General features: G+C 40.2%; 1 protein-coding gene across 4 annotated transcripts in view; it reads right to left on the bottom strand.

The window, feature by feature from the left end:
- The window catches only part of ell2 (elongation factor for RNA polymerase II 2), a 208,711-nt gene that overhangs the window by 109,569 nt on the left and 86,687 nt on the right, over positions 1 to 12,455 (bottom strand). For all 4 annotated transcript variants that reach the window (XR_011593816.1, XM_070884734.1, XM_070884744.1 and 1 more), the window contains exon 5: positions 4,344 to 4,603. Coding sequence is in view for 3 of the 4 variants with exons in the window: in XM_070884734.1 (XP_070740835.1) it covers positions 4,344 to 4,603 (260 nt within the window). In the remaining variant the exon portion in view is untranslated. The remainder of the gene's footprint in view (positions 1 to 4,343; positions 4,604 to 12,455) is intronic.

Below are 12,455 nucleotides of genomic sequence, written 5' to 3'. Positions count from 1 at the left end.
ATATAATAATCAGTAATGGATTTATAATCATTTGCAAGAATTAAATAGAAAAGTCTGTAATTATCAACTGTATGCAATGGTAACCCGAGTTGTTAGACATATAACCCTTTGTCTATAATTCATCAAAGGCAGTTTGCCGTGAAGGAGTTCAGAGTAGAGCGCTTGCTTTGGGAGTCTCGTGTCTGGCATGCGGACAATGTGGTCTGCCTAGCGGAGATGATCAAGTGTGGTCAGTGCTTCGATGCTGGGGATGTTGGCCTGGTTGAGGACGCTAATGTTGGTGCATCTGTCCTCCTAGGGGATTTGCAGGATCTTGGAGACATCGTTGGTGGTATTTCTCCAGTGACTTGGTATCTACTGTACATGGTCCATGTCTGAGCTATACAAGAGAGCAGGTATTACTACAGCCCTGCAGACCAACTTGGTGGCAGATTTGAGGGCCTGATTTTTGATCCTTGCAACTTCCCAAAACTCTTTACAGCAAATGGAGTACTTTTGAGCAGTGTAGTTACTGTTGTAATGCAGGAATAGATTATGTTTTAAAACAAAGTGAATTCACACTTGGTTAAAAAGAGGTGACAGGCTGCAAGCATGGAAGAATGTGCATGAAAGACAGAGGCTAGTTTGGGGATGCCACAATTCAGGTCTATTCTAAACTGATACAACTGGTCTCATTTTAGTCCCATTAGCCAGGATAATGAGGGACATTAATTAGTAATTTTGCTGCAAGTGACCAATATTTCTAACAGATTTACAGAACAGGCCATTCTGGCCATCATGTCGGTGTTGGCCGAAAGAACTATTCAGTCTAATCCCACTTTCCAGCTCTTGGTCCGCAGCTATTGTAGGTTACAGCACTTCAGTGCACATCCAAGTACTTTTTAAAATGCGATGAGGGTTTCTGCCTCTGCCACCCTATCAGGCAGTGAGTTCCAGACCCCCAACACCCATTGGGTGAAAAAAATTCTCAACACCCTCTAATTCTCTACCAATTACTTTAAATCCATGCCACCTGGTTATTGACCTCTCTAAGGGAAGTACGTTCCCCTATCCACTCTATCTAGGTCCATCAATTTTATACATCTCAATTACCCACTGTGGCAAAGACAATTCTATTCATGTGGGCAAAGAATGAGGTGCCTGCAGAGAATATACTCCCGAGAAAGGAGATAGTCAGTTTGGATTGACAGGCAAATCCCTGCACAAAAAGGCCTGCTGGTAAATCCCTGCACCACTCTTATGCCTCAAGGTGTCAGACTTAAATCGATAAAAGAAAGGAAAACCCATGGTCAGGGGGCAGAGAGATTTTATTAACTGATTAAAATTAATTATATTTTTTAATTGCAGCCCTGTAAAGCACCACTGTGTTGTTCTACATTATGGTCAACACAAATACATGCTGTTGTATGTATTTTATATACATTAAAATGGATGAATGGCAACAGCATTTCATTGCAAGATGTCTTGAAAGCTCCTATGTCATGTTCCAAATTTGGCAAAATTAATTTGAAAAGTGTTAACAGATACCTGCAATAAACATTATACCGACAGGCGATAGTGAAATAGACTATTACTATATTAAAAGACCTGTCAGTGTCTGTTCCAAAGAACCAGCATTGGTACAGTATTGCAGCTGAGACAGCATGCAATCCCACTGGGTGGGTTGCAAGCACTTGTTTTTCCTGAAAACTGAGCACCAGTGACTAAATAATTGTTTTTTTTAATAAAAAAAGAGCTTAAAAAATAATTGCTTCATATTCTAATGGCTTCCAGCTTCAGTTGGAAAAGTAATGAAACCAAACCAATACAGGCTCATTAACAGTGGACCCTGCCCAGAGATGCTCCCATTGTACTCTGCAAAGCACTTCAAAGCCATCCTGACTGTCCAATACTGCTCCAACACTAGATCTCCTGACACCCACCCTCCATCACTCTTGAGTACGATGTACTAAACATCCTTGCCCCACAGACCATTTTTTCAGCCCAAAAAGCAGAGTTTGTGACATGCCCATCCACTCAATGCTTGGTCTGAATACTGCACTTGGCCTCAACTTCCCATGTGTAGTGCCATAGGAGAACCACTATATATATATATACACACACACACACAGGATTCGGTAGAAAGCAAGCAAATATACAACTAAAGCAATGTGCACGACATTTGTCATGGACAGTCTCAGACACTTCTCACTCCCCTGCCACCTACCACAGCCAGCAATTATTCTTCCACGATGTTACTGCACAGATATAATATATGAATGCATTTCAATTTTGCTTCCAAAGTAAATCAAATTGCTCTGGCTATATATAAACTTCGTAAAATACTTGACAGTATGTTGACTTCGCAGTAAGCAGTAGCAGCATATGGGAAGTTGTCCTAAAGTCAGAAACGGCTACATTATACTGTAGTTTCCAAATCCTCTCCAACACTTCCAAACATAGCCAAAACTGGGTCCGTTGGCATTGCAGGTTTATAGGATATATAGTTACACTGACAGCTATGACTGCAAATATTGTACAAGATTTGCACCACCTCCCTTGTAAGGAAGGCAAAAATAGTGCTAAGATTTTATCAATTTGTTTAATGTTATTAGCTGCACTCAGTACTTTGCATAGATCCCCTATAATTTACATTAGAGTTTAGAAACTAAGGAGCTATTAAAGTGGGTTCTGATAAAAGGTCACCAACCTGAAGAGTTAACTTTGTTTCTTACTTCACAGATGATGCCTGACCAGAGTATTTTCAACATTGAAATATAAACATACCTTGTATAAACAAATTTACAGCATCTGCAGTATTTTGCTTTGTTTTAAAGTAGTGTGGTATTGAAGCAACTGTTACGTAGCAAAACACAGTAGCTTCCAATTTCTCTTGTAACAAATGTTTTCATGTACAATATTAAAAGGGAAATGTTGGACTGCTTTTAAATAAAAACAGGATCATGCTGAATAAGTACATGGCTAGAATATTTTGGTGCTCAAGATAGAGTTAAAAATTAATCAAAATGTCATCGCAATGTGGGGGGGGGGGGGGGGGGAGGGGAGAAAAGAGAAAGAGGGGGGCATCAGAATGTTTGAATTCAGAAGTGACTAAGTGTTACTTCAGTTGCACAGACTCCACCTGGTGTACTGCATTCAGTTTTGGGCACCAAAACGCAGAACACAAATTGGCCTTGGAAGGGGACAGCAGATTTGCCAGAATACCACAGCTTAATAGACTAAATGACGACATGTTTAAGCTTTGCTTTCATCTCTCAAGTTTAGACATTTGAAGTGTGATCTAATCTCATCATGGTATTTAAAATAATTGAAAATTTAATAGTTTCTCTATTTCCCCTAGTAAGCGAATCCAGTACAAGAGGTAATCTTATTAGAACAAGGTCATTATAGAAGTGAAATCAGGAAGCACTTTTTCCAGTTTAGTGGAAATTTGCAACTCTCTCTCGACTGCAGTGGATGCTAAGTCAATTGAAATTTTCAAAACCTTTTGTTGGGAAAGGCATCAAGGGATATGGAGCAAAGGCAGATAAATTGAGTTGATGTACAGATCAGACATGATCTAACTGAATGGCAACAGGCACGAGTGGCTGAATGGCCTACTCTTATCTGGTGTATTCAAATGACTTCCCCAGGAAATTTGAGTAACTATACAAGATTCAGGCACAAAATAGTGGAAATAATGGCACTATTCACAGATTACACCGTTCCAGGAAATTTTGGCCCATTGTTATATGAAAGGCACTCAGTAAGATTTCTTCCACCTATGCTGACAATATTCACAAAACCAAAATTTATAGTCCATACTACATTAATAAATGCATACAACTTTCCAGCCTACTGTTGCAAGCTAGTGAAAATATTAGAAATATGGAGAACCATTTGCTGTATTTAATTAATCCTGTGTTCAACGCAGTTTGCAACGTTCAAAGCTCCAATTTAAAAAAGGCTGAAATTTAATAGCAACATGATTCACAATTGCCTCATGATTATCAAAAAAATTTAATTTTGATGTGATTGGCTGGCTTATTGGACTTTAATTACTAACTCACTACAATTACCAAGTCAAATGGATCAGAGGCCCTAATATACAAGTTTGGATAGGAAAATGTAATTATATTTGTGTGGAACTGTCATTTCGATGAGCCAATTTTACTACTGAATATTTGCATGCAAATTTTAAATTTCTACAACCAACATACAAAGCATAAGATTACATGTTTTGAAAAAAATCAGGTGGCCAAATAGAAGAGAGCGGGTTAGTCAAACTGTAAGCTTCAGTTATTCCTACTGCCAAGAACTAGATTGAAGAGTAATGAATGAAAACCACATCTACCACTACTGACCTGTTGTAGAATTGGTCCAAGAGAGTTCTTGTCTTTCTGACTAACACCATCTTTCTGTAATCGGGCCAGAAGTTCTGGTTTCTTGAAGGGCTTTAGTACCAATAAGTGGATCACCCTATCCCTATAAGATCGTTGGGAAACACTGTTGTTTGTATTGGACTTCCTTATTGTATTTGCAGGATTAATGGGGGTTGACCTTTTCCGTTCAGGTACAGCATCTGGGATGCCCGGTGCTGGTTTACGAATCTGCACTCGCTTACCTAGAAATGGTACAAAAACAACTTCTAAATTAAAATAAAGTCAAATTACAAGAAAATCAAAGTATATATTTATGCTAAACTAAAAATGTTACTTTGTGTTCCAAGATAAATGTATACTTAAAATAAAACTGCTTGGACAAAGTCTTTTCAGCAATATTTTTGATTTTTCAATAAAAATGGTTCTACATCGTAGTTAATAGTGAACATGGAAACCACATCCATGTTTATAATATACTATGATTCTACTTAGTTCCATCATAACAAGTGAATTTTCTCAAAGCAGAATTCACTTTTCTAGTTCACCTTCCCTCTTCCAAGCTGAAGATCATGTCCCATTGGTTATAGAGCTCGCAGTTAAGTGAAATAAATTAGTCTCCATTAAATGTGTTGAAAAATAGGAAGCAGTATGAGAATCTATTATACTAAACTGTTACAATCTTAAATGCTTGAAAAGACTGTCTGCTTATCAGCATCCATCGTGTCTTGCAACATTTTATGCTAAATGCAATTAGTGAGTTGAGACATTTCCAGATAGGTCAAAGGTCACATCAGTGACAGTACTTCACATAACCCTAATTTTGTGTGTATGGCAAAAATAGGCTTGAAGCTCACCCATGGCACCGGCTAGTCTCTGCGGGCCGCTCAGGGAACAGACGGAGCTGAATTCTGCAATGGCACAATAGTTCATCCAGAGCTCACTTCGTTAGAGTGGAAAATCTGGCTAGGCAACAACTCTTACAAGGACCGTTGCCTGCCTGTGTGGGGAAATCAGGGTGACAGAAAAGCTGACATGTCAGTGCTAAAGCAGAAACATGTGGGCAACACTGCTGCTGTTGGAGTTGGAGGTTCTGCAGCACCAAAGGAATGTGCCCATTTTTGGGCCAAAGACCACTCTCCAGTAAAAGAATGCATTTATTACATCTTAAATATAGAAAAACATCCCAAGGCACTTCAAAGAAGCATAAAAAGACAAAAATTGCACCTAGCCAAAGAAGGTGACCAAAAGATTAGTCAAAGAAGTAGGTCTAAAAGTGAAATAACCAAATTTATGAATCGCTTGAATTTATGTATAAATATGTTGAGCTATAGTATATCACCAGTGTGCTTGGTGAAATGGGACAAGAGGTAGCAAATCAATCCATGATTAAGGACTTGCTCGGGCAAGGCATCGGTCTGCACAATTAAACGGTAAAAGATGCACTGTGTGGATAGCAACATGGCTTACAGCTGAAGTCTGATAAAATTAACCCCGATAAATGACTTACAGCTAAAGTCTGATAAAATTAACCACGATATGCTTGCCCTACAGAATTAACATGAGCATGTTACCGTAAGAAAACATGCTATCGGACAAGGTCATCTGGCAAAAACAAAGGGCGATTGTTACAGCAATGAAGTTGCAAGAATAGATAAGAGGAAGGCGCCAATAGCAGAAGGAGCTGAAAATTAACTTACAAGAACAAACAAGATTAACCACGAATATAGGGAATAGCGTAAATGTCACAGGATAGGCTACGGAAGTGATGGACTGTTAAATGTATAAATATGAAATTAGCTAACATCTCAGTGGAGTCGGATCTGAGAGCGGTCTCAGAAGGTTCTCCCCAGGCCTGTGAATAAAGACAGTTTTGAACCTCCAATCGAAGTCTGTCATCTCTACTAGTCGGGGCGTCGACTTTGTATTTCACTTAGTCCGTCCAGAGGGGTATCAAGGCTAAGCATCAACCTGTATTTCACTAGGTCCACTCAGCTTACATCAAAAAGGATGAGAGGGGTAGTTTAGGTAAGGAATTACAGCATTTAGAGCCAAGTTGGCAGAATGCGCAGCTATCAATGGTGAAGGAAGTGGGAAATGGTCAGTAGAGGGGTAGAGTTGGGTGTTGCCAGCATAAATATGGAATCTGATGCCATATCTTCGGATGATGTCACCAAGGGGCAGGATTCAGAGGAAGGAGGAGGGAGCCAAGGATAGATCATCAGGGGACTCCACAGGTAACTGTGGGAGCAGGGAGGGGCCATTACTGTAAATGCTCTGGCTATGACTTAATATGCAAGAATGGAACCAAATGAGGGCAGTTTTATTGAGCTGGACAAAGGAGAATGGTGTGGTCAACAATGTCAAAGACTGCAAAGAAGTTGACATGGCAGAGGAGAAATAGTGCATCATGTTCAGTCACAGGAATATTTGAGACTTTGATTAGAGCCATCCCAATACTAGGGCAGGGGTGGAAACCACATTGGAAGTACTGTGCACTGCTCTGGTTTCCACAATGTAAAAAAGACCAGAGAAGATGCAAAATTATTTACAAAGGCAGATGACCTATCAGGAAAGATTGAACAAATTGGGACTCTCTCCTCTAGGGAAAAAAAGAGAAGGCTGAGGGATGACCCGATAGGAGTCTTTAGGATTCTGAACAGGTTTGATAGGGTAGACAGATAATGCTTCCACTTGTGGGAGACCCCAAAACTAGGGGAGGGCATAAATAAAAGAATCACTAAAATCCAACAGGAGAAACTTCTTCAACCGGTGATTAGAATGTGAAACTTGTTAACACAAGGAGTAGTTAAGGTGACTAACATAAATGCATTTATGAGGAAGCTAGAGGGAGAAAGGAATAGAAGGATATGTTGATAGTCAAATGAAGAGGGGTGGGAGAAGACTCGTGTGGAGCATAAATGGAGGCATAGACCAGGTGGGCCAAATAGTCGGTTTCTGTGCTGTACATTTTATGTAATTCTATGATTGAAGAGATTCAAATATGGAGTTGCAGGAAAGATAGGCATGGAATTTGGAGGCAACATGTGAGAGCTGCATGGAAGGAGGTCAGAGAGAGTCAATCCAATCAATCCATCATAACTGACAAAATAAGGATGATGTTAAATGGCATGAAAGGGAACAAAAAGTTAAAATTTTGTTTCTTAATTTTGCAGTTTTGATGGGGCCCCATCTAGCATGGCACAAACCCAAGTTACAGACTCCTGAACACCCTGGGAGGCATCATTTCCAGCATCATCTTTTTGCACAGACATTTTCATTGTACCAAACCTGGATGCCATACTCTCAGCTAGAGACAGCAATTGCAGAATGATCATAGGCAGTCCCTCAGAATAGAGGAAGACTTGCTTCCACTCTTAAGCATGAGTTCTTAGGTGGCTGTACAGTCCAATATGAGACCACAGTCTGTCACAGGTCGAACAGATAGTCGTTAAGGGAAAGGGTGGGCAGGGAGCCTGGTTTGCTGTACGCTCCTTCCGCTGCCTGCGCTTGATTTCTGCATGCTCTCAGCAACGATACTCGAGGAGCTCAGCACCCTCCCGAATGCACTTCCTCCACTTAGGGCGGTCTATGGCCAAGGACTCCCAGGTGTCAGTGGGGATGTTGCTTGGGAATCTCCGTGGGCTCAGTTGAGGTTAGCCCTGGTCTCAAGAGCCACTCAAATGTTTTCTCTCTCTGCAAAAAATGCAGGTACTGTGTACTACTGCATAATGAAGGCATCATGGCTGCTCTTTAGAGTACAGATTACTACATATATAATATGTGGTCAAATGCCTCCTGTACAATAATTGAGGGCAAACCCTGTGTGGTTATGAGGTTGATTTAAGGACTCATGCCTATGTGTGCCATCTTCAATACCTTGCACTTGAAGGAACTCTGCCAACCCATACAGGCATACCCCAAACGAATGCCTCCTTTCCAGAGAAATGTGGCAAAGTTATTCTCCCGATGCAAATATGGCAGTTGTCACTTGCTGTGCACTGCTGAATGCCTGATGTGACAGATGTTCCCTGGGTAACTTGAGTGGATCCAGCAGCATGAAAGCTTCATGTTGTAGAAACAGAGCTGTCTGATGCAGATGCAGTTTACAACCTTCCAGAAGATGGTACAACTTTTGTCACAGTCCATCTCATGAAAGATGGAAGAGTGGTCCAGTGACATATCCAGATAGGTGCAAAGAGGTCTTATGTCCTGAGGTAGCAACAGGTATGAATAACACATCTCAATCATTGCACCTGCATTTATTACTCATCACAACTGCCTCTTACTCATCTCAATGCTGCAGTACATTGGAACCACAAAACAAGTCTTCACCACATTGTATGATGTAATTTACATGCCAATGGATGCTTGCAACAGGAAACCCCCCCCCCCATACATCCAGCAAAGTACAGCAAGTGGTAACCAAAAACAGTAGGATTTATTTTTCCTACAGCAAAAAGCCTTCAAGACACCTACTTGCAGGTCAGGTTCAATGGACCACTGAATTTAATGGAAAGGAAAATTAGGCAGGTGTTTAACAGACTGCCAATCTACTACCATACATTTTATATCCCCAGTGAAGCCGAAAGTTCCACCCAGTGTGTGCAAATAGTGAGATCAGAATGAAGATTAAAATGTAAAAGTCCACCTTTGAGGCACAAACTAGCACAATTTCACAACTGTTAAAAATGTCCAAAATTAAAGATCTTTGGCCTTGGAATTACACAGATAACAGAAAATGGGTTTGGCTTATTCCATAGAATATTTCTCTTCACAGATGCTGCCTGACCTGCTGAGTATTCCCAACATTTTCTGTTTTTATTTCAATATTCCAGCATCTGCATTATTTTGCTTTTGTAATAGAAAAGGAGTGGTGCCATGTTTGTCTGAAACTCCTAATTCAGATATTAACTTAATTAAAGTAAATGGGCATTAGATAAAACAAAGGAATTACCAGAAAACCCTTAAAAGGCTTCCTAGTTGATAATCCATTGCCTCTGAATTCTCTGTTTATAGCATCCTTACTAAAGCCTTATCTGAAATTAGCTGAATTAACTCAGCAGGGGCTGAACCATAGGCCTTTCTGATATCCCAGTTACTTATTGCTTAAACCAGCTAGGAATTTTAAAATGGAAACTTAATTTTGGCTTATTCCATAGAATATTGCAATACAAAAACTGGTTATTTAAGACATCAAGTCTGTGATGTTTTTCTCCACATTCTAACCATCTTCTGTGCAAATAATTTATTTTAGCCTCGATTTATCCATTTTTCTGATCCTAGCCAATAAAAAAATGCTGAACAGCACAAGTTCCTTATTATTCAATAAGATTCAAAAAGCTAAGTATTTGATGAATGAACACAAAGGGCTGCATTTTCGCCGACTTTGCGACCAGGTTTTCGCTGCAATTTGACCCTCCGCGGCAAAAACCTGCTCGGCGGGATCCTCGGGCACCTTTTTGCGGCGGCGCTTCCACATATCACCAGGGAGAGGAGTGCCAACGTGAAACGTCATGGATTGCGCTGGTCGTACTTTTGGCTCTATCCAGACTGGTACTCTGCTCCCAGAATACAGACAGGGTCAAACCAGTCAGTGCAGCCCTGCCAGCAGCGGTAAGTATAAAGACCTGCAAAAAAGGTAAGTTCAAGTTTTTTTTTAAAATTTATTTTCAGCAATTTAGTATGCAAGGGTTTTGTAAATGTTTTTCTGCAATTTCTGCATTTTGTTTCCGCCCCCCCCCTCCCAAGGCGCCTCTCGCAGCACTATCGGCTCCAGACTAAAGTTGCCGAAACTCACGGTTTGCGCCGTGAATCCTCATGCAACACCGACTACCAATGGCGCAGACATAAAGGCAGACAGTTCGGCCGAAAAACAGTAGCGCAGCGAAGACGGTAATTTTGGCAAAAAACTTGTTTGCCAAAATCCGAAAATCCTACCCAAATTATTTCAGAACAGCGAAAGGCCATTATGTGCATAAAGTCCATCTGTCTCAGATTTTCTTACCTACCCACTTTTTCTATCAGATCCCTCAAACACTCTAGAAACTGACATTTAATTGCCTCAAACCATTATGTACTCCATTATTTTGTTCCAAAGGCGCACGTGAACTTAAATTGGGAGAAAAGATCAATAATTCTCACTAGTAGGAGAATGCCTCTCTGAATTAAATAATTTAGAATGCAAACAGAATTGGTACTTCAATATCTAATGTTTATTTGGCACTGGTTTTCAGAGTAGGATGGAAATTCTATCAAAAATACTTTCATATAAATGAAGATGTTTAATTCTTTAAACAAGGACTGCTTTCAAAGTAGTTTCCCCAAAATAGTTCAATACAACATCCATGAAAATTAATGTAAACCAATATACTGTATTTACATTGTACAATGTGGCTATTGGTTGCAATCTGCAGACAATAGCCACATTAAGATTCACTTAATTTTACCCATTTAATGTTGCAATGCCAATACAGAAATGCATTTACCAACTTTAATCTGGTGGCTACTTCTCAGCTTATTTGCTTCTAGGCCTACCACAAATTGTGCAGATGTGAGAACTGAATATGTTAGAAAGTTCTTAATGAATACTTTACTTCTGTCTTCACAAAAGAGGGCGATGCAGGCACTGTAGTTGAGGCGGCAAGTGAAATACTAGATGAGATAGAGAGAGGATATATTAAAGGGTCTAGCATCTTTGAAAGTAGATAAATTGCCTGGCTGGATGAAATGAATCCCAGGCTGTTAAAATAAGCAAGGAGGAAATAGCAGAGGCTCTGACCATCATTTTCTAATCCTCTCTGGCTACAGGTGTGGTTCCGGAGGACTGCCAAAATTGTACCATTGTTTAAAAAGAGAAAAGATAGACCAAGTAAGTATATCCCAGTCAGCCTTTGGGCAAATTATTGAAAAAAATTGAGGGACAGTGTTAATTGTCATTTAGAAAGGCATAGATCAATCAAGGGTAGTCAGCATGGTTTTCTTAAGCAAAGGTCATGTCTGACAAACCCGATTGAATTTTGAGGCGCAGCAACAAGGGTCGAGGCAGTCATGAGGGTCGATGAGAGTAGCACGCTTGAAGTCTACATGGATTTCAGCAAGGCTTTTGACAAGGTCCTACATGGCAGACTGGTCATAAAAGTAAAGCCCATGGAATCCAAAAAGGAAAGTGGCAGATTGGATCTAAAATTGGTCCCGTGGCAGGAACCAAAGAGTAATGGTCGACGGGTGCTTTTGAGACTGGAAGTTTATTTACAGTGGGGTTCCACAGGGCTCAGTACTTGGTCCCTTGCTTTTTGTGGTATATTTAAAAGATATTTCACAACCCCCAAGAAAAATATATTCAAGTGAGGAGGAAAGGTGCAAGAGAAAAGATAAAAAAATTAAAACCATGGGCATACAAAGTGGCCAAAAGTAGAGAGGGGACATAAGATTGGGAAGCTTTTAAAAGCCAGCAAAGAATGACTAAAAAAAAAATTAAGGGAAGATAGACTATGAAAGTAAACTAGCACGAAATATGAATACAGATAGCAGGAGTTTCTATAGATAGATAAAAAGGAAAAAAAATGGTGGCTAAAGTAAATGTTGGTCCCTTAGAGGACAAGACCGGGGAAATAGTAATGGGGAGCATGGTGATGGCAGAAACAAATATTTTGTATCAGTCTTTACAGGAGAGAACACTAATATCCCAACAGTGGATAGTCAAAGGGCTATAAGAAAAAGGGGGGGGGAAACTTATCACAATCACGAAGGAGGTAGTACTCAGTAACATAATGGGACTAAAGGCAGATAAATCCCCTGGACCTGATGGCTTGCATCCTAGCAGAGAGAGAGGTAGTGGCAGGGATTGTGGATGCATTGGTTGTAATTTACCAAAATTCCCTGGATTCTGGGGAGGTCCCAGCAGATTGGAAAACTGCAAATGTAACACCCCTATTTAAAAAAAAGGAGGCAGACAAAAAGCTGGAAACTATAGACCAGTTAGCCTAACATTTGTGGTTGGGAAAATGTTGGAGTCCATTATTAAGGAAGCAGTAGCAGGATATTTGGAAAAGCAAAATTCAGTCAGGCAGAGTCAGCATGGATTTATGAAGGGGA

Source organism: Pristiophorus japonicus, chromosome 1, assembly GCF_044704955.1.
Source record: "Pristiophorus japonicus isolate sPriJap1 chromosome 1, sPriJap1.hap1, whole genome shotgun sequence".
Classification (NCBI taxonomy): domain Eukaryota; kingdom Metazoa; phylum Chordata; class Chondrichthyes; family Pristiophoridae; genus Pristiophorus; species Pristiophorus japonicus.
Note: the sequence above shows the minus strand (reverse complement) of the source record. Positions and strands in the feature narration are given on the sequence as shown.